Source organism: Mchenga conophoros, linkage group LG7 (genome assembly GCF_057382185.1).
Source record: "Mchenga conophoros isolate Kocher_MC1m ecotype Shallow Benthic linkage group LG7, M_conophoros_male_GT1.1, whole genome shotgun sequence".
Taxonomy (NCBI): Eukaryota; Metazoa; Chordata; class Actinopteri; order Cichliformes; family Cichlidae; genus Mchenga; species Mchenga conophoros.
Window position 1 is genome coordinate 17,188,776 of NC_140532.1, and position 27,511 is coordinate 17,216,286.

Below are 27,511 nucleotides of genomic sequence, written 5' to 3' on the forward strand. Positions count from 1 at the left end.
ACAGAAAATTTAAACTTAATATGTTTTCAGTCAAAAATAAACACAGTGAGGTTCAATTATTTGTAATAGGACTTCATAGACAACTATCATGGTGAAGTCATAACTCTGAAGTCGCTGTCTGTCACTCCCAGAGTAATACAACCACACCTAGGAAAATGAATGTCTCACACTTCCAAGAACACACCTCATTGAGCAACAGTCTGACTGAATTACCTTAGGTACTGCAGTAAACACTAAATTTCAACAGACCATAACGGTAACATTTATCAGTTTAGAATAAAATAAAATCTAGTTACATAGTTAAAATGCAATAACATGCGTTTTCCTGCTTATGGTACAAGTAACTGAGTCAGTTTTGAAAAAGAAAAGAAAAGAAAACTTCATAGAAAATGCTTGAAAAATAGTGACATACTCAAGAGCAAGTTATAAGGCGAGGTAGACAGCCACAAACTAGTCTAAGAAGTCTGTTCCGTCTTGTACTTTTTAGACTTTTTTAATTAGGAATGTCAAGTAACAAACATGTCGAGAATTACAACATTTATGAGAGAAAGGTCATGAAAAAAAACCTATTGCACAACTGCAAGTCTGCACAGGATGTGCAGCAAAAAAAACAAACAAAAAAAACCACTGGCTGAGTCGATAACATGTGACACACTGAAGCTGTTGTTTTAAAGTGTCAAGCCGGTGCCATTTTCTCCTACAGTTCACTGCAAAACAGCTCCATAAAAACTGACTTTGACCAAAGTTTGCTCTTGATAACTGCTACTCTTTATCACAGTCCGTACTGGGCCCCGTGGGTGTCCCAGCAGCATTTTAAACTGGGAGTTTTAAGGCTAAACAGAGCTAACAAGAATACAACTCGCAGTGCAAAACAGAAAGAAATGCCACAATCTTCCTTAAACACCAATATCCCGAAAACCTCATGTAATGTATAGTTTCTGTTTCACACATTCTTTCACTTTCATTTGTATACATTCGGGGCTTTAATTTGCTTTCACTTTCAAAACAAGGCAGCACTGGACAAACAACATGGACTATTATTAGCTTGATCTGCAAACATGAAGGACAACTTATATCTGGCCTTTAAGGTAAAATCCTGCTTATTAGTATTGTTATAGGTTTACAGCTAAGGAATTTATTAGAATAAGATTTTAACGTTGAGTTTTAACACATAGATATCATATGATATCAGGCTCAGACTGAGGGAGGGAAGGACACGGTGGAGGATAAAAAATACATGTATATATATATATATACCTTTAGAAGGATCTCCCAGAGTTGTACATGTGCTATTTCCAGTGAGCACACCGGTTTCTCGGAGTGCGTTAGCCTTTAAAACAAAAAAAAAAAGGAGCACGGTATGAGGATTCGGTTGATTGTGTGCGTTTTCTCAGCTGTGTCTGTGACCTCCAGTCTGTACCTTGTTGACATCGTCAAAGAGCAAAAAGCCATAGGACTCCTCTAGATCCTCGTCTGAATACCCAGCGTCTCTCCTTTTTGCTCGGAAGGCATTGTACTGATACAAAACAAATTTTAAAAAAAGAAATAAGGAAATCAGAATAAAGGCTGTGCTTCATGTAAGAGCAGTTCCTGTTTCAGGCATGAGAAATTTTACCCTTGTGGGATTTCTTATGAGCTCAAAAGAGGGGAAATCTTCAATATTATATGTATAAAAGAGAAACAAAACCCACCGCATGTGTATAAGATACCATCTGGTGGGGTTTAACGACCACGTGTTATTTAAATGTGGTTATACTGGGGCTATATAAAAATCTACTTAAATGCTGGGGAAAGACTTAGACTAACCTTTTCTTCCAAAGTTGGATTCTTTACCAAAACAGCAGACTTGTATCTGAAACACTGCTTCGACTCATCATACAAGTATGCACGTTGAAGTGGAGCCAAGATACTGTTTTTAAAGATGTCAGAAGAGTCTGGCACAGGTATCAAGACACCTAAAGAAAGTGGACAGAATGCAAACATGAGCGCAAAATCCACGAGAGACTGGAAAATTACAGGCAACTGCGGATTGGATTTCAACCAAGGGGAAAAAAACTCTCCGAGCTGTTTCTCAATCCTGGAACAGGCTGTCCCCATTGGATATCCTTATCTACGCATTTATTTTCAGTTTTAACACATAACATTAGCAGGTGTCGAGTAAAGCAGGAGAAAAATCTCCCATCACACGACTTTTTTTTTTTTAAATCTTGAAGTGAAAGTCGTATAAGTGGTGCTGGTGGGGGGAAAGGGCTCATCACCTTTACTCGAGGCACCACCATTCCCACTTTCCATTGCTTATGAAATCTGTCGGCCTCCCTTTTCCTTTCGCTGAAAACTGCTCTCCCCGGATTCAAACATCACAACTCGGTAATTAGATCCCATGTATCCCACGTCAGATAAACCTTTCAAAGTCACTCGAGCTCCTGTCGCCGCCGTTTCAATAGACATATTACACGAAAACCAGGAAGTTAGAAAATAGCTGTTTGTCCACAGCACGTAGAAGCAAAAATATCCACGTAGCTTCACGTTTATCGTTTCATAAACAACGCGTCTGTTTACTCATGAAAGCCCCTCAGTCCTCCACATGCCTCCTCGCGTGGGGACTCGGCGTTACTGTCGTCGGTTTCAAAAAGGAAACAGAAACCTATCGAGGCGAAGCATCCATCTTGAAAGTCTACACCGAACTGTGTTCGCAAGGCAGCTGCTGAAGCAATGCTGAAGCTAGTTTGCGCCTGCGGCTCACTTCTCCTGTGTGTGTGCGTGTCCGTTTTTTCCTGTCCCTTTCCCTCCTCCTCGCGAAGAAATACTGATTTATAACAACAAACAAGCTAACACCGTGGGGTTATATTTGAACGCTAACTCGTTATCAACTGGTTTGATGGGTTATATGGCTGATTGAACACCGTAACACGGTTTAGATAAACTACGGGAGGTGCGGGGGGAGTTATGGAGATTAGTGCTAACACGTCTTTAGCACGTTCCCATGAAATTTGGTTTCCTGGAAAATCCTGTTTACCAAATGCACAGGCATACTCACGGTAACTTAACTAATCGCTATAAAAACTAGTGGAAATGTGCAGCTGCCTGTTTAGTAAAAATAAATAAAATAAAGGGGGGGGGGGGGGTCGTGTTCTGCATGAGTCTATTTAAAAGGTTTTCTCTGTATAGACTGCTATGTTATGGTGGGCAGCTTCGCCTATATCGCTATCAAAGGTTACAGCACCTAACTAATAACCTGGTTTGAGTACCTACTTCATTGTGATTTTTTTTTTTTTTTTTTTTTTTTTTACATGGAGTGGGACATTGCTCTAAGTCCATAGTTCACCCTTTGAGACACATGACAGCCTAGTTCCTCTGCACATCTGTTTGTTCCTCTCATTATGCTAAGAGCATGTGCAGTGCAAGTTAACACTGTGAGCTGAACAAAAACAAATATTTGATATGTTCCTTTATCTCGAAATAGCCTTTCTGCATACTGGACAAAGACACAGCTTCCTAGTTTGAAGAGTCAAGCCAGTGCAGACGTGCTTCGAACCTGCATTCTTTTTAATGGCCACCTGGGGTGATAGCTGTGGTTCCAAAAAGACTTAGACTATTCCAAATAACTTGGATCTTAGATGTCAGAACTCGGGAATGGCATCAATCCTGAGTTAGCGTATTCCAGAAAAAGTGAGAAAAAAAAACAGTATTTATTTTTCCAGATATCACAATAAATATGGCATAATACTTACTTATGGGCGACCGTGGCTCAGGGGGTTGGGAAGCGTATCTGTAACCGGAAGGTCGCCGGTTTGATCCCCGGGCTCTCTGTCCTGGTCGTTGTGTCCTTGGGCAAGACACTTTACCCTACCGCCTACTGGTGTTGGCCAGAGGGGCCGATGGCGCGATATGGCAGCCTCGCTTCTGTCAGTCTGCCCCAGGGCAGCTGTGGCTACCCTGGGGCAGACTCCACCAGTGTGTGAATGAATAGTGGCATTGTAAAGTGCTTTGGGTGCCTTGAAAAGCGCTATATAAATCCAATCCATTATATTATTACTTTTTACTTAAAAACACTGATGCATGGATAGAGCCTGGTTTTACAGTTTTGCTACTGTTTATGGCCCATGCTACCACGTTGGATTGTTAACGTCAGGTTCAAATTTTGGTTGGGAACTCAGAAATTCTGACTTCTCACATCTGACCATTGCAACATCTCCCTCTGTATAATCTGTAAATCTCTGAGCTTCTGTTCTGATATAGAATTAAAAAACAGTGTTAAACACTGATACGGCTTTACAGCTGTGTCTTCAGCCAACCTTTGGTTGCAGCAACACAACATGCCAGGTTGCAAAAATTGAGATATGCAGCACTGGCAGAAGTTGTGGCTTGTGACAGTGGATGCGACGCCAATCAAGTATGCACACAGGCCTAGAGGCCTATCTGTGACTTCTTCCTCTTTGTGTTTAACGGCGGTTGGCAACCAACGTAAAGGAGCATTACCGCCTCCTACTGTTCCGGAGTATGGGTCAGACTTACAGCTTAAGATAACCTTTATTAGTCCCACACGTGGGAAATTTGTTTTGTCACAGCAGGAAGTGGACAGTGCAAAAGTTATGAGGCAAAAATTAGAATACAATAAGAATAAATACAGTACACAACTGTACAGAATAGAATAGAATAAAATACTATATACAGTAGAATAAAATAAAATAAATATACAATAAGATAAAAATAGAATACAAATACAAATACTATATACAACTGAGTAAAAATACAACGATGACAGAAAGGATTATTGCACTTAGTATTATTGCATATGTATGGATGTGTGTGCTTGATCAGTTAAAGTCTTTATTATGGAGTCTGACAGCAGTGACTTACAATCTGTATCCAAAAAAACAATACAAAACCAAAAAAAAAAAGACCCTACACTCTTTCATAAACACCTATATCCTTCAGAAACCCCACCAGTTCCCTCACCTGTGCCCTACTACCCTCCAACACACAGATTAAATTCCTCAATTCCCCGCTCCTTCAATCTATTCTGCAGAACTTTCCTCTCCACATCATAACCCTTGCACCGCAGTATTACATGCTCTACCATCTCCTCCTCCTCCTGGCACACTCCACAAAGCCCTGTCTGATGTTCTCCCATCATCTGCCTCCAAACAATACCTTTTGCTTCAGATCCGCTGCTTTTAATTTCCATCTCAGTCCTAGTTAGTCAACGCTCCTTTTGCCAACCTATCCACCTTTTCATTTCCACTGATTCCTACATGAGCTGGCACCCAAAGAAACTGAATATTGCCACCACAACACCTTATTCTGCTTATAGTCTCCAGAATAATATACAGCATACCCTGCCTTGTCTTCGAACAAAATGATTGTAGACTTGAAAGAACAGCTGCCGAGTCAGAACACACTACCACCTGCCTGATTTTTGAACACTCTACCCATTTCAATGCTACCAAAATTGCTACCATTTCAACCGTGTACACTGCCAGTCCATCCGGAGTGCGTCTGTTTATTTCAATATTTTTTGACGGAACTGCTATTCCAAACCCTGTAATTCCTGTATCTGGACTTTTAGCATCATCCGTGAACACATGAATACACTCAGGGTATTCATTCAAGCTGTGAAAATGAAATGCTGAAACAAGATCGACTCTTCCTTTCAATTTTCTCTTCAGATCCAGCAAGTACCAGTGCACAGGAGGGGTCTCCAGTAACCATGAAGGAACCACAGGGAACACTCCTGCAGGACATATTTTAAGTTCATACACTTGACACTCCTTAGCCCACTGATTCCCCACCTTTCCAAAATGATCCTTCTGACTTCTTCCATACTCCCAGAATTCCAAAAGTACCTCCTTTGTGGGATGTGCGTCACCATGACCACCAAGATGAACCCAGTAATTCACAGACACTTGCGTCCTCCTAAGATGCTGGACATTATGAACAATGCTGGGCATCCTCTGCACACGGCCATTAACAACCAGAAGAGTCTGTTCAGTGACAGGTTGCTTCTCCCAAAGACAAGAACTAACAGACTTAAAAACTCCTTTGTCCCACACGCCATCAAACTGTTTAACTCCTCTCTGGAGGGGAGAGGGAGGGGAAACAGGAGGACAAAGGAGGGGGGAACAACTAAGTTGTAGTGCCTCTTCACCTCACTGTGCAATACCTTTGTAAACAGTCAACGGTGCAATAGACTCAATACTTGAAATGTGCAATTCACTTGTATTTTTATTTTTATTCCTATTTATTCTATTTATCCCCTTCGTATATTTTATTTATATTGTCTCTGTATTTATATATATGTGTGTGTGTGTATATATATATATATATATATATATATAATATTCTGTAACTCTGTAACTTCTGTCGGTGCTGTGCTTTTTTGGAAATCGAATTTCCCAGAGGAACCCACCCGAGGGATTAATAAAGTTCTATCTAATCTAATCTAATCTAATCTAATCTAAAGATCTAGGGGCATTTCTCCCATCTCCACCTGTAGGGCACTGACTGGAGACGTTTTAAAAGCTCCACAGCACACTCCAAGGGCTTCCGATTGCAGAACATCCAAACATCTCAACACAGAAGGAGCTGCTGAACACCCATAATCGAAGACCGATCTAATTAATGCCTGGTAAAGTCTTTTCAAAGCAGAAGAGCTCGCTCCCCAACCCCTCCCAGCTACACACCTCATAACATTAATAACTTTTTTGCATTTGGTTTCAATCTGGTTAATATGCTCCCTCCCTTCATATCAGTCTTGAATCAAACACAACACCTAAGTACTTAAAAGAGCTCACTTTCCCAATTACCTTGTCATACAGTTTCAATGTCAAAGTCTCACTCACTTTTCTTTTGGTAAAGAACATCATTTTTGTTTTTTCCACTGAAAACCTGAATCCCCAGTCAAATCCCCACTCAACCACCAACAGCCTCCTGAACCTTGCCCACTAGGTGCTCAATATTTCTTCCTTTTTTTCCATAACATACCATCATTAGCAAACAAAGACCTCCTAATTCCCTCAGGAACATCAGAAAAAACATCATTGATCATTATAACAAAAAGCAGGGGACTAATCGCACTGCCCTGTGGCGTTCCATTCTCAACCGTGCACTGACTAGAAATTGTAGACCCAATTCGCACTTGGATCTTCGTACCAGATAAAAAGTCTTGGATCCAATTGAATGTCCTGCCACCAATACCCAACTTATGCAACTTGATTAAAAGCCCATCCCTCCACAACATATCATATGCCTTTTCTATGTCAAAAACACTGCCAAAACAGACTCTTTATTGGCCTGCGCTTTCCTAACAACATTCCCAAGTCTAATAATAGCATCAGTTGTGTTCCGAGCTGTCCTGAAACCACTTTGGTAATTGGCTAAAGCCCCTTTTCTTTCCAGCTCAAAGGACAGTCTTGCATTATCATACGTTCCATTAACTTGCACACATTTGATGTAAGAGCGATTGGTCTGTAGCTATCTGGTTTAGATGGATCCTTCCCAGGTTTTCTTATTGGCACAATAACAGCCTCCTTCCAAGTACTTGGGAGCTCACCCTTAATCCAAACTGTGTTAACCAAACACAGCAGTTTATTAAGCGCTTTCGTACCAAGGTTCTTCAAAATTAAATAACAATTTTGATCCTTTCCCGGGGCTGTGGGCTTCGTTTTTTGAAGTGCTCTCACCATTTCCTCCCGAGAAAACACTGCATCCAAACTACTGTCTATGTGTGCCTTTCTTACTAAATCCTCCAAATACCGTGTTTTAGTTTGGCACATTCTGTCTTTTCCCAACACTGATATGTTATCAGAGCTATGAATCTTAGCAAAAGTTTTCACCATAACCTCCACTTTTTCCTGAGCTGTTACAAAGTTCTGTTGGCCTGAAGATAGAACTGGGTAATCCCATTCCCATTCTTCTGACCATGCCCCAGACCTCCCCCACTGGAGTGGTTCTTCCTATTTTAGAACAGAACAACCTCCAACTGCTCCGCTTTGCTTGTCTCACTGTTCTTCTGACCACTGCCACTGCTTTTCTGTATGCAATCAGAGCTTGTTAAGGTTTCTTTGGAGAAATTTAAACGCCTTGTTTCTTTCCTTTACAGCAATTCGACATTCCTCTGTCCACCATGGCACCTAAGTCCTACTTTCCTTACCTTTACTGGTTGGGATTGAGGCCTTGGCGGCTACCATAAGTACTTCAATAAACTGATCATTCATTTGATCAACGCTACCAGACTCATCAACCTTGTCAATCGTTTCCTCACATAATTTTTGAAATTTTGTCCAGTCAGCCCTATGAAAACTCCACTTCTTATGCACCTCTCTTAGAGATACCTGTATCTTCCCTCCAACATCACAGAAAGCAGGATAATGGTCACTGCCTATGGTAGTGTCTGTTCTGATGGTCCACTGACTTATTCCTGCAAGGACAGTTGAGACTAGAGTTAAATCCAAAACTGACTCTGTTCCATTAACAACATTACATCTGGTCCCCCTACCATCATTCAGGCACACCAAATTGCATGTATCCATCAATTCCTCAATTACCTTACCATTTTTATCTGTGTGTGTGCCTTCCCATACTCTGCTATGGGCATTAAAATCCCCACACCAAATAACTCTACGACAGTCACTTCCTTCAATTGAACGAAGACACAGCAGCTCCAATCTGGCGCAAGGATTGTAGAAATTCACAATAAGATTTGGTTCATTCCTGTACCAAACGTCAATAACAACATACTCCAAATCATTGCCTTTACCCAGGAGTCTATATGGAATGTCTTGTTTGACAAACGTTGCACACCCTCTCCCTCCACCACGGTCCCTGTCATTTCTTATTATCTTGTAACCATACAACACAAAATCCAAAGAAGATTTAAGCCAAGATTCCTGTACACAAATGACATCTGGTTTAACATCAAGTAGTTTGATGAAATGCTTCAACTCTTGGCCATTGACCTACAGACTCCTTGCATTCCATTGAAGAATAAGTACCACGATTACGTAAAAGAACATCATGTTTCCTGACTTGACTGATAATTGAGGTTGTTCCTCACTTCTTCCCATGTCAGTCCTACTAACCCCAAGTGGTTAATTGCCGCCTTAACAATGAGCTGAATTTTCTCCTGCTTAGATCTCACATCAGCTGTGGTGTTTATCACTCCTGCAATGAATGTAACCAATGCCATCTTATCAATAACCACACTATTTGTGTTGATCCGGGTAACTCTTTGATCCCGAGATGCACCCTGTCCTGGGTTGACGTTGACCTGTTCACTCACTCTCATCACCCTCACTGCTTCAGGATAGGAGATCTTCTTCTCCACCCTCACTTTTTGAATATGATTTTCTTGTTTCATTCTCTCACATCCAGCATACGCAACACTGTGACTCCCACCACAACTACAACACTTTGGTTGAACTCCATCTCCACATTTCCCATATTTGTGATCTCCACCACACTGAGCACATCTCCTCTTTTCCTTACAGTTTTTCGCTAGGTCTCCAAACCTTTGACAGTTAAAGCACCTCAGAGGTTTTAGGCATTGCTCCAACCAATTTTGCCAGCAGACGCCACTGCCATCCGTCCTCTCTCCTTGATCCACCTCCCCTACCAACAAAACACCCTCCAGCCCTCACAGTATCACAAGCTTTCAAAATCAATCTCACCTCCGCTCTTGCGACAACATTTCACCCACTCTATCTGTGACTTTCTGGCAGCACCCACTCATGAGGGAAGAATGAGTATTTCCCAACTGGCTGGAAGAAATCCTCCTTGTTAGCATATTGCTGTTGTCCCAGTTTGCATGGGAGTAACAGACGTGTCTACGGACACGTTGCAAACCAGTTGTGCCTTTTGAAACAAACTGGTGGCAGCACTGAGGAACAGCTTTTACTCTGAAGGTGAACCTTTTACATTTCTGGTTTGCGTTAAACTTTTCCACGTTTTACTATTACTGGACTAGTAGTTTTCGGGGTTTTTTTTTCTTCCAAATATTTGTAGTACATGAAAAACTAATGGCAACCACGGTTATGTTACTCTCTCATTTTGGGAAAACATGAATAATTTTGCCATTTGAAGTGCTAGAAAGTATATTGTCCAAAATATTGTCATGAGCTAATGATTTGTGATTGACAAGTCATTAGCCAATGCAATTTCAGTCTGATGTGCCCTTCTTCATAACATAGGGTTTCAAAACAACAAAATGGCAAAAATGCTCATCAAAAGGCTTCAAAACAAGACTTCACTAACCAGTTTGCAGCTGCAGAAGTAGCTGTCTTTTATAGATAAGATAAGATAAGATAAGATAAGATAGAACTTTATTAAACCCTCGGGTGGGTTCCTCTGGGAAATTCGACTTCCAAAAAGCACAGCAACGACCAAAGTTACAGTTACAGAATTGTTATATACACACACACACACACACACACACACACACACACACACACACACACACACACACACACACACACACACACACACACACACATATGTAAATACAGAGACAAATATAAATAAAATATACAAAGGCAAGGCAAGGCAAGGCAAGTTTATTTGTATAGCACAATTCAACAACAAGGTGATTCAAAGTGCTTTACAGAGACATTAGAAACAAGAACAAATAAAAAGCATGATTTAAAATTGATTAAAACAAGCAAATAAACTAACTAACTAATTAATAAACAAACAAACAAACAAACAACAGTATATAAAATCAAAACAGATAAAATCAGAGATAAAATCAGTAGTTAAATGTAAGTTTTGAAATTTAAGCTTAAAGTGTGGATTTGGTGCTTTATTCAAATGCAGCTGAGAATAGGTGAGTCTTCAACCTGGATTTAAATAAACTGAGTGTTTCAGCTGATCTGAGGCTTTCTGGGAGTTTGTTCCAGATATAAGGAGCATAAAAGCTGAATGCAGCTTCTCCGTGTCTGGTTCTGACTCTGGGAACTGATAAAAGACCGGATCCAGATGACCTGAGGGATCTGGATGGTTCATACTGGGTCAGGAGGTCATTGATGTATTTTGGTCCTAAACCATTCAGAGCTTTATAGGCCAGCATCAGAACTTTAAAGTCTATCCTCTGACGGACAGGCAGCCAGTGTAAGGACCTCAGAGCTGGACTGATGTGGTCCACTTTTTTGGTCTTAGTGAGGACTCGAGCAGCAGAGTTCTGAATGAGCTGTAGTTGTCTGACTGATTTTTTAGGTAGACCTGTAAAGATGCTGTTACAGTAATCAAGCCTACTAAAGATGAATGCATGGACTAGTTTTTCCAGGTCCTGTTGAGACATCAGATCTTTTATCCTTGAAATATTCTTGAGGTGATAGTAAGCTGACTTTGTTATTGTCTTAATGTGTTTTTCTAAGTTTAGGTCTGCATCCATCACTACACCCAAATTTCTCGCCTGGTTTGTGGTTTTTAGATGTATAGATCGAAGTTCTCTGGTGACCTGTAATCGTTTTTCTTTGGTGCCAAAGACTATTACCTCAGTTTTGTTTTTGTTTAGCTGGAGAAAATTGTGGCACAACCAGTCATTGATTTCCTCAATGCATTTACCAAGAGCCTGTACAGGGCCTCGGTCTCCTGGTGACATTGTGATATATATTTGTGTGTCATCTGCATAGCTGTGATAGTTTATTTTGTTGTTGTTTATAATCTGTGCCAGTGGGAGCATGTAGATGTTAAACAGAAGGGGTCCCAAGATGGAACCTTGGGGAACTCCACATGTGATACTTGTCTGCTCAGATGTGAAGTTACCTATTGATACAAAGTATTTCCTGTTTTCTAAGTATGTTTTGAACCAGTTTAGTACAGTTCCTGAAAGACCTGTCCAGTTCTCCAGTCGTTTGAGTAATATGTTGTGGTCAACTGTATCAAATGCTGCACTGAGATCCAGTAAAACTAAGACTGACATTTTTCCACTGTCTGTATTCAGACATATGTCATTAAACACTTTGGTCAGAGCGGTTTCAGTGCTGTGGTTCTGTCTAAAACCTGACTGGAAGGCATCGTAGCAATTATTCTGTTTTAAGAAGTAACTGAGCTGTTGAGAAACTGCTTTTTCAATGATCTTACTTAAAAACGGGAGATTTGAGATCGGCCTGTAGTTGTTCATTTGTGTCTTGTCAAGATTGTCCTTTTTCAGTATAGGTTTGATTACAGCAGTTTTTAGTGGTTCTGGAAACACACCTGATAATAAAGAAAAGTTGACGATCTGTAACAGGTCTGACTCTAAAGTCTTTGAGACCTTTTTGAAAAAACTTGTTGGCAGGACATCTAAACAGCAGGAGGAGGAGTTCAGTTGACCTAAGATGTCCTCCAGGTCTTTGCTGTTAATAGGTTGAAACTGTTTCATGGTGTTTAAACAGTTTTTTGGTGGACATCCTGGATCTGCTGTTGATGTACCAATTGCTTGTCTAATTTTTTGGATTTTTTCAGTGAAGAATTTGGCAAAGTCATTGCAGGCCATGGTCGAATGAAGTTCAGCTGCCACTGACACAGGGGGGTTTGTTAGCCTGTCAACTGTAGAAAATAAGACCCGAGCATTATGGCTGTTTTTAGTGATGATGTCAGAGAAGTAGGACCTCCTTGCATTCCTCAGTTGTAAATTATAATTGTGAAGTTTCTCTTTATAAATGTCATAATGAACCTGGAGGTTTGTTTTTCTCCATCTGCGCTCAGCTTTCCTACACTCTCTTTTTTCATTTTTCACCAGTGTGGAGTTTCTCCATGGAGACTTTTTCCTTCCAGAGATAACCTTCACCTTAATGGGAGCAATAGTGTCCATTACATTTAACATGTTAGCATTGAAGCTATTGACGAGCTCATTGACTGACCCTCTGGACAGGTCAGGTGTTAATGGGAAGACCTGGTTAAAAATTGCACTACTGTGTTCAGTTATACACCGTTTTGTGATCACTGTTGTTGATATATTTGTGTGGGCTGAGATTTTACTTTCAAAGAAAACACAGTAATGATCAGACAGGCCCACATCAGACACAGTAACCTTTGAAATGCTCAGGCCCTTGGAGATCAGTAGGTCAAGAGTGTGTCCTCTATTATGTGTGGCCTCTGTTACATGCTGAGTCAGCCCAAAGTTGCCCAGAGTGTTACTCAGGTCTTTAGTCCCTTTGTCCTGAGGGTTGTCCACATGAATGTTAAAATCCCCAGCAATAATTACACAGTCAAAATCAACACAGATCACAGACAGCAGTTCACTGAGGTCATTAAAAAAGTCTGTGCAGTATTTGGGAGGCCTGTAAACATTAAGAAACACAACTTTGGATGGGGCCTTCAGCTGTAAAGCCACATATTCAAAAGACTGAAAACTTCCAGGAGATAGCTGCTTACATTGAAATGATTCATTAAATAAGACCGCAACCCCTCCTCCTCTCCTGCTCGCCCTGACCTCACTGATAAAACTGTAGTTAGGAGGGGTCGTCTCGATGAGAACAGCTCCACTGTTACTTTGGTCCAACCAAGTTTCAGTTAAAAACATAAAATCAAGGCTGTGCTCAGTGATTAAATCATTAATTAAAAATGTTTTCCCAGCTAGAGATCTAATGTTTAATAAAGCCAACTTAAGTGTTTTAGAGGTATTACTTGTCCCCTCGTGTTTGGGAGCAGTCTGTGGCACACAAGGTATGTTTACTATGTTTAAAGATCTTTTAGAGTGCAGCTCTCTGTGTTTTGACCAGGCCACATGTCTCCTGTCACCTAAAAGTACAGAAATTTTAAAACCTTCTAGTAAACAGGGTCCCAGCTTCTCCTGGGAAAAGTCATCACTGCCATAATCCTCACAGCCCGGACCCTTCACACATCACGCATCAGACTGCGGAGACAGGGCATGAAGAGGAACTAAGGGGGGCGAGGCTGGGCAATGTGACTTCGATTGCTCTGTTGAGGGTGGGGCTCGATGGCGAACCTTTGGCCGCTCTGGTGGGGGGTTTATGGGGGACAAAAAGGGATTGGGACGGGGGGTAGATCTGAGCCCAGCATTGACCCGCTCCATCATCTCCTCAGTGAATTTCAGGTGTGGGGAGGAGGGAGAAAGGGAGGGGGAGGAGGGTGATGGCCTGTCAGGGGTTTGGGGGACTGGGGAAGGTCGTGGTCCCTTGTCCTGGTCGTTGGTGTTGTTGAGAGAGTTGGAGGCAAATAGGGACCCCTCTTCTTGCCTTATATGTCTCTCCTTTCTGAGGCTCTTCCTCAGATGCCATGGATGTCTCTCCTTTCTGAGGCTCTTCCCGGGTGGGGGCAAATGGAGCTCCTCCTCAAGGTTTCTGCTGGGCTTTGTCTGTTCTTGGAGTACTGTTTGTTCCTCTTTATGAGATAACTCCTCGTTTATCTCAGCCTTGGCACCAAGCACGGATGGATGACGTATGGAATAAAACAAGTTGGAGGTGAACAGTTTCACCCCTGACTTGTTAAAATTAAATCCATTTGCTTTGAACAGATGCCTGCGTTCCCAAAAAATATTAAAGTTGTCGATAAAATGCACTGAGTGGTCAGCACATGCTGATATAAGCCATTTATTCAGTGTAAACAACCTGCTGAATCTCTCGTCTCCTCCTCTGATCGGCGGTACAGGTCCACTGATGAATACAGCTGCATTCAGAGAGTTTGCAGTGTTTAATAATCCAGTAAAGTCCCGTTTCAGAACCTCCGACTGTTGTTTGGACACATCGTTTGACCCTGTATGCAGAACAATGTTTGTCACAGTTGGATATTCATCTGCAATTTGAAGAATTCTCTCCTTCAGGTTGTTGACCATATCGTTAGGATAAGGGGATAAATAGAATAAATAGGAATAAAAAATAAAAATACAAGTGAATTGCACATTTCAAGTATTGAGTCTATTGCACTGTTGACTATTAACAAAAGTATTGCACAAGGTATTGTACAGTGAGGTGAAGAGGCACTACAGCTTAGTTGTTCCCCCCTCCTTTGTCCTCCTGTTTCCCCTCCCTCTCCCCTCCAGAGAGGAGTTAAACAGTTTGATGGCGTGTGGGACAAAGGAGTTTTTAAGTCTGTTAGTTCTTGTCTTGGGGAGAAGCAACCTGTCACTGAACAGACTCTTCTGATTGTTTATGGCCGTGTGCAGAGGATGCCTGGCATTGTCCATAATGTCCAGCAGTTTCTTTAATGTCCTTTTCTCTGCCACTGTCACCAGAGTGTCCAGCTTCATGCCGACCACAGAGCTAGCCCTCCTGATCAGTTTCTCCAGCATGGATGAGTCCCTCTTTGCTGTGCTGCTCCCCCAGCACACCACAGCATAGAAAAGTACTCCAGCAACCACCGACTGGTAAAACATCCTCAGGAGCTTCCTGCAGATGTTAAAAGACCTCAGCCTCCTGAGGAAGTACAGTCGGCTTTGGGCTTTTTTATACAGGTGCTCTGTGTTGAATGACCAGTCCAGTTTATTGTCCACCCACAGCCCGAGGTACTTGTACTTGTTGACCACCTCCACCTCCTCCCCCTCTATCTGAACCGGCAGTGGACCTTCTCTGGACCTCCCGAAGTCCACAACCAGTTCCTTAGTCTTTGAGGTGTTGAGTTGCAGGTGGTTTGTGTGACTCCATGCGACAAAGTTCCTCACCAGACTTCTGTACTCCTCTTCCTGATCATCCCAGATACACCCCATGATGGCCGTGTCATCTGCAAACTTCTGAATATGGCATAATTCAGAGTTGTAGCAGAAGTCAGAGGTGTACAGGGTGAAGAGAAGAGGGGACAGCACAGTTCCCTGTGGTGCTCCTGTGCTGCTGACCACAGTGTCAGACGTGATGTCCTTCAGCCTGACGTACTGTGGTCTGTCGGTGAGGTAGTCGGAGATCCAAGCCACCAGGCAGGGGTCCACCTCCATCCTGTTCAGTTTTTCCTGAAGCATACAGGGCCGGATGGTATTAAAGGCACTGGAAAAGTCAAGAAACAGTATCCTGACCGTGCCTTTTCCCCCATCCAGGTGTGAGTGGGCTCTGTGTAGGAGGTACAGGATGGCATCCTCCACTCCGACACCCGCCTTGTATGCAAACTGTAGTGGGTCCTGGGCATGTTGTACCTGTGGTCGGAGGAAGTTGAGGAAGAGCCGCTCTAGAGTCTTCATAAGATGTGACGTCAGTGCCACCGGTCGGAAGTCATTCAGCTCATTGGGCCGGTTCCTTTTAGGGACCGGGACGATGCAGGATGTCTTCCATAGGGCGGGCACTCTCCCCAGTCGCAGACTGAGGTTGAAGACTCGTTGTAGCGGCTCCCCAAGTTCAGCAGCACACGCCTTAAGCATCCTAGGACACACCTTGTCTGGGCCTGCTGCCTTTCTGGGGCGAAGCTTCCTCAGTTGCCTCCTGACCTGATCCACTGTGACACTGGGAGATGTTTGGGAGGAGGGGAGGGGGGGGAGATGTCTTGCTGCTGAGAGAGGGATATTGCCTATGATCAACTTATAAGCAAAGACTGATCTGAGCTGCTAGCCAATATAATAACCAGACTATAAAATAAGTGTGTAAATGGGTTTTTACACAGAAAGCAATTTGGTTGCCATGCATCACTTTGTCACAGAGGCTTCATTGCTAGTGGGCATTCAAGACTTTGGTTGCCTAGCCCTCTATTTTATTTACCACCGTGTCATATGACAACCTACATAGTATAACATTAGACCCTAGAAGTAGGCAGATGTTGCAAAAGCTTCATTGTTAGATACTGAATATAAAAAGCAGAGAAGCTGTATTAACCAGATGGAAACTTCCAAGGCTAAAATATGAAGCTAATGTTAAAATGGCCAAAGCTACAGTTCTTTTTGACCACTAGCTTGCTAGCTTCTCATACGTACAGAATCTCTACTGTAGTGCTGACATTACTACAGAAATACCTCTTTACAGCCTGATACAAGCACAGTTTTGGTCTCTGTACCTCATTTTCCCATATTGAAAATGTGAATTTTTGGTGATTCTTGATCTTGGGCTTAGAGTTTCTAGTCAAGCTACTGTTGACTGCAAATGTTTAAATGTTTTAAAAAAAAGTCTTTAAGAATAATCTTCCCCCACGTTGCAACATTTGTGATTCAAGGGTTCTACAGGAAATAAACAGTCATATTTACTTCCTCTCTTGTGTTGATTTATTTTTTGTGTTCTGCTTGTCTTCTTAGACATGACAAATGGCTTGAAAGCGGCCAGCAAATGCAGAGCTATGGCTAGTGATGTGCAGAAAAGCATCTATGCACGTTTTTCCAGGTAAGTAACCATGACGGAATCTGCATGCTACAAGGAACAAACAGAAGCTTCATGATGAACCCAGCCTGTGAGTGGATAGGAGAATGACACAATTGGAGAGGCTATGCCTTTGTTATGACTGTCACTTGTACCTTGTTTAGCTAAGCTAATTGTGGAATGACAAATAAAGAAATGCTTGAAACACAGTATAAAAGCTGACCTCCAAGATCAAGATGGACTGGTATCTGATTACAGCACTCTGTAAAGGTAAGTGGCTTCTATAGCCAGAAACCATAACTTTGGAAAAACAGACCGTAACAAAGTCAAAAGATATTAAATATATATTGACAAATAACAATGCTTCTAGAAGAAAATTGTTTGGATAGATGAAACAAAATGAGAATCTTTTGATAAGTGAAATTACGTTTTTGCTCACAGAAAATAATAAAGTAAAAATAAATGCACAGCATGGAGATGAAGAAAAGAAGAGTGATATTAGAAGTGTATCAGCTTGTTCTGAAGAAAGACATGCAGTGTCATAATCACAGGACATGGTTGCACAAACAGGATAATGACATGCATCTAAAAACAGACATGAAATAAGCAGAATCTCACAGGCATTTGGCAAATGTGATCCATTAAGCCTGAGAGGAGGTGACAAGTGTTCTGAAGAAGACTCACACGATGGTGAGAAGTGTACATGTCTGATAAACGGCTTCAAAACACACTGCTGTGTGGTCGCTGATTGATGCTTATGGTTTGCTTGTTTACGGAACAACAAGCGCTGACAAACATACACTGCCACAATGTGTGTGTGTGCTCATGGTCTTAAAGAAGACAAGAACTGGAGGCCTTGTCATTGCAAGCTGATATAATGTTGCTTCTCCGTCACATCATCATTCATGTTGGTTGGTGAATGATTGCAGTGTCATTGCATTGTCTGGCAATGGTAAACACAAACACTGATAGCTAATTTGTAATTCCATTTATATTACAATAGAAGCTCTGCCGTTAGATATAAAGTGCAAGTATGAGAAGCTAGCAAGCGTGCTCACTTCAGCAAAAATCTTTCCAACACAGTTCACCTGGAGTCAGATCTTTTATTTCTTCAAATTTTGTTGATAATTTTTGTTTAACCTTGAATGCTTAAGGCCAAAAATCTTACATGTTGCACCTTGACTACAACCTCCTGTGTAAAAGATTTGCAAGGCTTAGTTGTTAATGCTCAACCCAGCAGCCTACAGCAAACGAGGACACGCAGAAGGTTGGTGTGACAGAAGACGATGCTGGGGATCCGATAGGATCGAGAGAGATGAAAGCTGAAAGAGGAAGTTTAATTTTTAATGCTTCATGAGGGTGTCTCCAGAAAAACAAACAAACAAACAAACAAAAAAACTAAAATCTAAAAACATTGGTTAAATGACTTTTCCCTTTCCATTGAGGGGAAGTGGTAACTGGGTGGCTAATGGTTAGTCCTGTGGCCATACAAATAGCTACCAGAATGAACTCACCAATAACCACTGTTACCATGGATCATGAAATAGGGTGGAATCCATCCCACAGTTAACCTGTTTACTTAACCTTATCTAACCTAGGAGTTGCAATTGAAATATAAAATAGCACTTAAGTGACATCATGAGTTAATGTGTCATGCTAGCTAAAGCTCGCCAAGCTAGCTCTAAACAGGCACATGCCATAACCAAATGAATAAAAAACAGTTCTTTACATACCACATTATTGACAGCGATGTAAACCTTTTTTATTTGCTGGTTAAAGTCATTAGATAAAGTAGAGAAACTGAAAAAGGAAGCTAACATGGAAGTGTGAAAAACTGGGGTTGACTCCAGAAGTGATGTGATTCACGCTATGTTAATACACCAATTTTTAAAGGATTACAAAACATGTTTACACTTTAGTACAAAAAACAATTTACACATTTTTATAAGTCATCCAACAGGATAATGGATTGACAGGTGTCATGTTATGATGTAAACAGATATTAGTCTCGTGTTTGTAAACTGTTTCTTACTTTTAAGAAACCCCTGATTAGACACAGTGTCAGCCAAAAGTTTCCTGGATGAGGAACCGAGGCAGAACAGTACACTGTATATTAACAATTTGTGCATTAGACACAGTTCAATAAATTGCATTTTTTGGGATACAGTGTGTGGAGAGATATTTGCAGACAGTGACACTAAGATGACAAACATCTGAAATATGGGAAAGTCTGGTGGTTCCTGATTGCATTATTGCTTTTGTGCTCAGCCGGTGTTGTGCCAAAAAGTGATTTCCAATGTTTCCGTGTTTTGTTTTGTTTTAAATCTTTGCTTATCGGCTGTAGTCAACAGGAGTTGTGAAGGGGTTGTATAAAAAAAGAAGGTAAAGGAATTATATGTTTTTTGTTCTCTGTGTTCTACATTATAGTCAGTCAAAAGCTACAATCAAAAAAAAAAATGATTGCAGCTTCTACAATGTGTCAGGAATGTTCTTTCTGGCTCAAAATGACTCATAAGACTCATAAGTATCTCATAAGATACATTTGACACAATATAGATCAACATTTTAAATATTTACGGATTCTTTGTTTTTTGTTTTGTTTTTTGGCAAAAACCAGAGTACACTTTCTATCACGACACTGGGATTTGGTCTACATCTTTGGTGGACTTTTTCATGTTGCATCACAAGTAGCAACTTCTGCTTCCAAAAATGAAAAATACCAAGGCTTCAAAATAGGTCCAAAACCCATTGCTCTGTCCGTCTTTTATATACAGTCTATGCTTTGAATCCACAAAATGGATTTTAAAAATGTGCTACACAAATAAATACATATGTCCTATTATTCTGCATTACTAAAGAACCACAACATATACAATATATATTTATTTTTATATATACATATATAAATGTGTGTGTGTGTGTGTCCTTTATTATTTTAATTTATCTGTAATAATCATAACCCTTCGCCTACATATCCCAGAATTCCCCGGCGTTGTTTATTTAGGCGAAACCTCAGCTGCTCAGACTCTGCACAGGGTTGCACGGTGTGTGTGGTAGTACTCGTAGTAATGCAGTCCTTTCGATTTTTGTTGCTTTGCTTCAAAATGAAAACCATGCTCGGCTAAATCTGCGTTGCTGAGAGAGACAAAAACAGGAACATGAAATGGAGATCACACGGGCCAGACCGTCCTTGTATGGAGAAATCGGTAAGTAGCTTAGAGTTGGTGACTAACAGTAACCGAGACGGCCGTTTCAATAAGGAGTCTGGCGGTTATTTTCCCGATGATGCCAGCAGATCCTAGATTTATTAGCTTTTCATTGCCCTCCTTTCATCTTTCTTTGACGATGCTGATTAAGGCTAGCCTTAAGCCAGCATGGTATCTTAAACTGGTTGACGTTCGTCTGAGAGCATGACGTCGCGCTTTAAGCTCGTTGCTGAAACCAGCAGGCATTGAACTGCCTGTTGTGCAACTAGTTCAGCAGTGGATCCATTATAACGCACACCTCACACCATGTAAGACAAATACATGTGCTATTCAGGTGGGTTGGGCCCTGCTGCACACGTGCAGAGCACTAGTGTCATTTGTGTTTAGGTTGTGCGAAACCACTTTCTCCCACTTTGTCATGTTCCCAAACCTCTTCTCCTTTCTGCGCATTTGTCATCCCTTTATGTTATTTAATGGCTAACTCTATACAAAGTTGTCTTGACATGGGATTAAGAGCTGCATGTTTTATGAGGAGAAGAAACACTCTGGCTTTTCTTTTAGAAAGAAGTAGTATAAACGCTCATACATCCCCTCAACCCCCTTCCCTTGACTGTGAATAGATGCTCTTAGGTTTTGTTTGGTTTCACATCTTTGCAGCACACGGCCTTGGATTCTGGACAGACCGGTCAGCAGTGCACGAGGCTGCTGCACAAGGCAGGGCCTTCCAGTTGCAGCAGCTGATCGAGGGAGGTGCCGCAGTTAACATAGTGGCTGTGGACTCCATCACCCCCCTGCACGAGGCCTGTATACAGGGACAGGCCCAGTGTGTTAGACTGCTGCTGGATGCTGGCGCACAGGTGAGGAGGTTTTGTGGTGCTACCTGACTTCGGCACGTCACTAGAGAATCAAGCACAGTTGGTGGCTTAGGTGGTAGCTCAACATGGTGCATGTGTGCTGTCATTACGGCCCTGTCCTTCAGGTGGACGCTCGTAACATCGATGGTAGCACGCCGCTGTGTGATGCGTGTGCAGCTGGAAGTCTGGATTGCGTCAAGCTGCTGCTGGAGTATGGAGCAACTGTAAATCCTCCCCTGTTCACCTTCTCACCTCTTCATGAAGCCTGCATGGGAGGTGTGTGTTTTCCAACACAACATTGTGCATAATCATATTTTAAGCCATGTCAGTTGATTAAAATACACTATACTGCCAAATGTATTCAGTCACCCTTCAAAATCATTGAATTCAGGTGTTCCAATCACTTTCGTGGTCATAGGTGTATAAAATCAAGAAGCTAGGCATGCAGACTGCTTCTATAAACATTTGTGAAAGAATGGGTCACTCTCAGGAGCTCAGTGAATTTGAGTGTGGCACCCTGATAGGATGCCACCTGTGCAACAAGTCCAATCGTGAAATATCCTCGCTACCAAACATTCAGCAGTCAACTGTAGTGGTATAATAAATAAGTGGAAGCAACTCAGCCACAAAGTGGTAAGGCCCGTAAAAATCGCAGAGCAGGGTCAGCGGATGCTGAAGCGCATAGTGCGCAGAGGTCGGCAACTTTCTGCAGAGTCAGTCGCTATAGACCTCCAAATTTCATGTGTTCTTCAGATTAGCTCAAGAACATGGTGTAGAGAGCTTCATGCAATGGTTTTCGACCCCAGTTGGGTGTCGGCCCTACCTGTTGCGACATGACTGCGCACCAGTGCGCAAAGCAAGGTCCATAAAGACATGAATGAGCCAGTTTGGCGTGGAAGAACTTGACTGGTCTGTACAGAGTCCTGACCTCAACATGATAAAAGGCATTTGGGAAGAATTCGAGTGGAGACAGTGAGCCAGGCTTCATGTGTCTCTCACAAATGCACTTCTGGAAGAATGGTCAAAAGTTCCCATAGACACCTAAACCTTATGGAAAGCTTTCCCAGAAGACTTGAATGGTTATAGCTGCAAAGGGTGGGCTGACATTATATTAAACCCCATGGATTAGGAACGGGATGTAACTCGAATTCAAATTGGGTGTGAAGGTAGATGAGCCAACACTTTTGGCAAGATGGTCTCTCTAGTGGAGAAACAGTGCAGCTGTATTGTAACAGAGACCTTTATGGCTCCGGTGGTGAATACAATGGGAATCAGTGTACTTAAAGCTGTAGCTCCACCTGCACAAATCCTCTCCATTGTATTTAAAACAAAAAACCAAAAAACTAGACGAGCAGGTTCACCGACTCTCGCTGACCAGTGTTAAGACAGACGGTGATTGTGGGCGCAGCTTTGCAATGATGTAAATGTCTACGTGACTGAAACTGCATCCAGGGCCTGAGGCTTGGTGCTTGGTTTGTGACATACTCGTTTTACAATAATGACTACAAAAGTGACACAGAGATGTTTGTTTGTTTGTTTGTTTATTTTTTTGTTCTTGTGGAATTTACTATGTTCCCGGTCCATCTGTCATAGAATCACCAAAGCTTCAGATAGCACACCACACAGCCCAAGTCAAAAAGATAACCGTATGCATGCACAGCTTCACCTGTTAAAGATATATAGTTCATATGGATCGGAATGACTGGAACATGTAGGACAAAATTATTTGGAAAGCAGTCCTGGGAAAAAAGTCTTTGTGCCGACCTTCAGGTTCTCTGTAGAAAGATGGAAGGATGCAGAACAAACCACTTACAGACTGTCACCTTGAGTTTCACAACTATTTTCAGCTTAATATTTATAAGAAAAAAGTTCTTAAAGTCCAGCTGTGATTCTCTTAATGGCATTACACATGGTTACAAATGCATTGAGAGGGACACTGAAAAGGACTAATTCTTCTGATACTAATAATTATTGCTGCCAAAAATTCCAAATGTACCTACCTGCATCGCCAACATTTGCTCAACTGCAGAACTTTTTAGGTTTATACAACTGGAATTAGTTATTTTCTGTGTTTGTTTTTTTTGTAAATATCAGGGAATTCAGATTGTGTTCAGCTCATGATCAATCAAGGAGCTCACATGGAGGCCCATGACTGCCACTATGGGACACCGCTCCATGTAGCCTGTGCCAGGCAACATTATGACTGCGCCAAAGTTCTCCTCAACGCAGGTGAGTCCAGAAGCCTGTACCACAAAGCAGGATTTGAGCTTTTCAGGGAAATTTCAGGGTGGTTCACTTATTACCAGGTTATATCGCCATGCTAACTTAACCTGTGAACCTGAATTCTCTGAGAATAGCATCACATTAGTGGAAGATTCATCAATCAGACCTGTGTGCTCATATAGTAGGAGGGTCTAAATTTTGTAATTTTTACTTTATTTTATGGTATATCTTTTTTTGTTTCCCTGATGGATTCACAAAATCTATAATGAGTATAGATTATTGAATCCAACTTTATTTCTTGACATTTTTCCAGTTATTTTTAAGGTTCTGTAGCTTTAGCAGTAATCTGTCGTTCTACAACAGAGCACCTCTTTGTACTTATGGACTTTATATCACATTTGCACAGATTAAGCCAGTGTTTGGATTCTATTTTTATATTTATTCTTTACTCGCAGACCATTAAACACCACTGGGACTGCAACTCTCTCTTACACATTAGTTTAATGAAATTCGTTAATGTGACTAAGTCTTGGGCTATTCCTTATTTCTTTATATTTTTCTGCCAATTAGGCGGATATTCTTGTACTATCTTTTTGTAAAGTGGTCTTAAACAATAGTTCTCCAGGCTTGCCAAAGACCTTTCAAAGTGTTTCTTTGGATATTGGTTGCTTTTTCACTCATATTCAGCCCAGTCCTTGTGTCTGACCTTTTTTATGGGAATATTTTCTTGCTTAAACCACTGAACACTATGAATCATTCAAGCGTAAAAAAGACGAAACAGTGTCCAGTTAGCCCTGAAAACTTTGGTATCTTTAAGGACTTTGTTACTGGCACATTGTTGGGTAAAACGAATCTGTGTCAAATGCTAAAGATAAAAGTTTGACAGACATAATATAGTATTTCGGATGTGAGAGATGCATCTGGCCTTTCAGGTGATCAATTTTTTCAAATTGGGGGCAACAAGTCTTATGGAGTGATAATTCCAAATTGGTAATTTTTGGTTTGAATCATGAACATATACAGAGGAGGTCAGGAGAGAGGCATGACAGTGTCTACAACCATCTGTAAAACACGGTGGAGGCTGTGTCACGGTTTGGGTTTGCATTTCAGCCAGTGTTGTTGGAGATTGTTTTGAACTTGATGGATTTATCAATGCAATAAATTACCATCAGATTTTTAGCTCACACAGCTACTTTGTTTGCTCTTGATGTATTATTACTTTAGTATAGTTGCCTCTCTGTAAAAATGAGCTGACTGGCTGCCTGTCCATAACAAGGTTCGTGTGACTGCATATCTTGTCGATATTAAGATTAAGCGAATTCAAATCACTGAAAAGGATCTCTGGCGTTTCCTCTGCGCACCACGGCTAATGAAATTTACAGTTATGATGTACTATTCAGTCATCATGGATTAGAGATAATTTAGTGTGATATGCTGGCTTATCTGTGCTTCTTTAAAAAAAGAAAAGGACTAATAAGCTGTTTTTAGAGCAGAAACAAAACATGCTGCATTACTTAGTAATGACAGCATTATTATAACCATGATATCATGGCTTGTTCCATAATAAAATCTCTTGTACATGGCATGTATGTAACTCTCAGTCTAAAACTTAAAATGGCATGGCATGCAGGGTACCGGCATTTTTAAACTTTTTCTGAATAAGACGAAAAATAATTTTCTGTACAGTCAAGTTTTACCTTCACAGCTTAACTACAAACAGGACACGTATTTCTAAACATCTAAACACAGGAAGTTGACTTCTCTTCATTGTTATGCGTAGCACTTTAGACTTTGAGCGTGGACCTCGTCTTTCAGTATCCTCTATTAATAATTGTATCAGTGGATCCATCCACAGTTTCACTGTTCCAACGTCTGTCAGTAGTAGCAGCTACAAGCATACCCCACTGGATCTGAAGCTTCCTCTCTTATCTGTACAGAGAGCTAGCTCAGTCGGTTTTTTTATAATACATTTAGGCTAAAAAGGTCAGCAAACAACATTGATAGTAATGGACTTACTGAAAAGGACCTGCAGCCATTACCAGGATATATGTATATAATATATTTTTTTTACTGTAATATTTGGTGTCAAATATATTTCTTGCTATATAAAGTGATTATGATGTTTATAATTTCTATTAAAAACACAACCTTGGGCATCAGCAGCGCTTTCCTCTCTCTTAGAAGTTTGTTTTCCTTTTTGAAAGGGGCAAACGTGAATGCTGCCAAGCTCCACGAGACAGCTCTTCATCACGCAGCCAAGGCAAAAAACACAGATTTGATTGAGTTGCTTGTGGAGTTTGGGGGGAATGTGTACGCCACGGATAACCTGAACAAGAAACCTATCCACTACACCACTCTGGGATCCCCATCGTATCTCTGCCTCGAGTTCTTTGAGAGTGAGTATCCACCTAGAGTACATCCTGTTTATTTTAGTCCATCAAGAACACTAGTGACGCATAACTTGAGATGGCTTTTTCTGTCTTAGAATACCCCCTGAGTTTACAGCAGATCAGCAGGGTGGCAGTGAGGAGGATTCTCGGCACAAGAGCGCATAAAGTTGTTTCTAGGCTGGACTTGCCTAATCGTATCATAAGCTTCCTGTCTTACATTCCGGCTCCAGTCATTGAAATTTAATCGCTGGTTGCAACGGCTGTTCCTGTGGCCCTTTCTTCTGAAAATCATGTGACAGGATGTTTGAGCTGACAGTGATACCACACATTTCCCAAACTAGATGGGTGTATAGATTTTTATTTTATTTTATTTTTTTCAGTTAAATACAATGACTTTTTGTCTAAGCAAACTGAAAATGGGATTTTTTTTTTTTTTTTAAGGTCATAGCTACAGCAACAAATTATTCTGACAAACGGAAAGAAAACCCTGCAGTATTTAGCCTTGACGTTTGACGTAGTTGGCAAACCTTAGCCTCTGCATCAAATGAATGTTAGGTCAAATGTTTTTTTTTAATGCCCTTTTCCTCTAATTTGCTCCACCCAATACCGAGAAAAATCTCCGCACCTTCTAGTGTTTAGGGCTTTGTTCCTTGGTAGGTTGTGCACAATTTAGGCAAGCAATTTGCTGCTCTGTGCGAAGACCGAAAGATTAATTTTTGCCTTTTAAGGCCATGCACAGCAAGTGTCAACCTTACACAGGGGGTTTCCATATTTTAGATGTCCTTTGAGAACTGTGGTGGTGTGTGCCGACTTGTCTGGCACATTCCCGGTGTGTATTTGTTGCAACAGGCCAAGTTCTACCTTTTAATATCCATTATTAGTAGTTTTGAATTCATGTACTCCCCCCCCCCCCCCCCCCCCCCCCCCAACCCCCACCCCATACTGATACCAAGTCCTGAAATGGTATCAGTATCGGAGCGCACCTGTGTGTATTCAGAGGCTTTGGGAGCACCACTCATCATTTCACATTTCTTGGAATAATTTGTGTTGATATAACACCGTTTGCTTTGTGGAGTTTGAGATGACAAGAAAATACTTGTCTTGTGTGGTTTGATTACTAGGACTGCATATGAATATGAATTTGTATATATTCTGTAAGTATTTATTTTTAATGTAAATTTGTACATAATACAGATGGTTCTACCTCTATCAAATCTGTGTAAATAAATACCAGATGACTACCACATGAATTTAAAAATAACTTGGTGTTGTTTTAATTGGACTTCAAGCGTCATTTAAAAAAAAAAAAAATTTTTAAACACCCACAAAACTGTTTTAGATTTACAAGTACTTCATTTCCTTTGGAATTGACAGACTGCGTGAAATGAATGGAAAGTTCCACTGGAAAAAAAACAACTTAAAAAACATCCACTTGAAAAAACAACAACAAACCCCTATAGTTCCCTAATGGGTTTGGGAACCAAGCTTCACCAGTTGGCAATGCTTAGCTGGAAATGATCTGAAATTGCGTTTTCAGGAACTAATATTGTGAAAGGTTATACAGGGAGTGCAGAATTATTAGGCAAGTTGTATTTTTGAGGAATAATTTTATTATTGAACAACAACCATGTTCT

At 41.1% G+C, this 27,511-nt stretch overlaps 2 protein-coding genes across 5 annotated transcripts in view; one reads left to right on the forward strand and one right to left on the reverse strand.

Moving 5' to 3' along the window:
- The window catches only part of tasor2 (transcription activation suppressor family member 2), a 32,770-nt gene extending 29,938 nt beyond the window's left edge, over window positions 1-2,832 (reverse strand). Inside the window, exons 1-4 of one of the 3 annotated variants that reach the window (XM_085282618.1) lie at window positions 2,259-2,832; window positions 1,807-1,955; window positions 1,421-1,516; window positions 1,258-1,330 (exon numbers count right to left, since the gene is read on the reverse strand). In XM_085282618.1, the coding sequence (XP_085138744.1) occupies window positions 1,258-1,330; window positions 1,421-1,516; window positions 1,807-1,955; window positions 2,259-2,292 (352 nt within the window). In that variant the 5' untranslated portion in view covers window positions 2,293-2,832. The remainder of the gene's footprint in view (window positions 1-1,257; window positions 1,331-1,420; window positions 1,517-1,806; window positions 1,956-2,258) is intronic. The other 2 variants (XM_085282619.1, XM_085282620.1) reach the window with 2 other exon arrangements.
- On the forward strand, window positions 987-27,138 carry asb13b (ankyrin repeat and SOCS box containing 13b). 2 transcript variants are annotated; one of them, XM_085282622.1, is made up of 7 exons: window positions 987-1,088; window positions 17,144-17,228; window positions 21,068-21,267; window positions 21,390-21,540; window positions 23,359-23,493; window positions 25,692-25,883; window positions 25,973-27,138. In XM_085282622.1, exons 2-7 carry the CDS (start codon window positions 17,195-17,197, stop codon window positions 26,119-26,121), a joined length of 861 nt encoding a protein of 286 aa, XP_085138748.1. In that variant the 5' UTR covers window positions 987-1,088; window positions 17,144-17,194; the 3' UTR covers window positions 26,122-27,138. The 2 variants fall into 2 exon arrangements, with proteins under 2 accessions (XP_085138748.1, XP_085138747.1); XM_085282621.1 differs by lacking the exons at window positions 987-1,088; window positions 17,144-17,228 and adding an exon at window positions 17,245-20,410.
- Window positions 27,139-27,511: the final 373 nt, after the last annotated feature.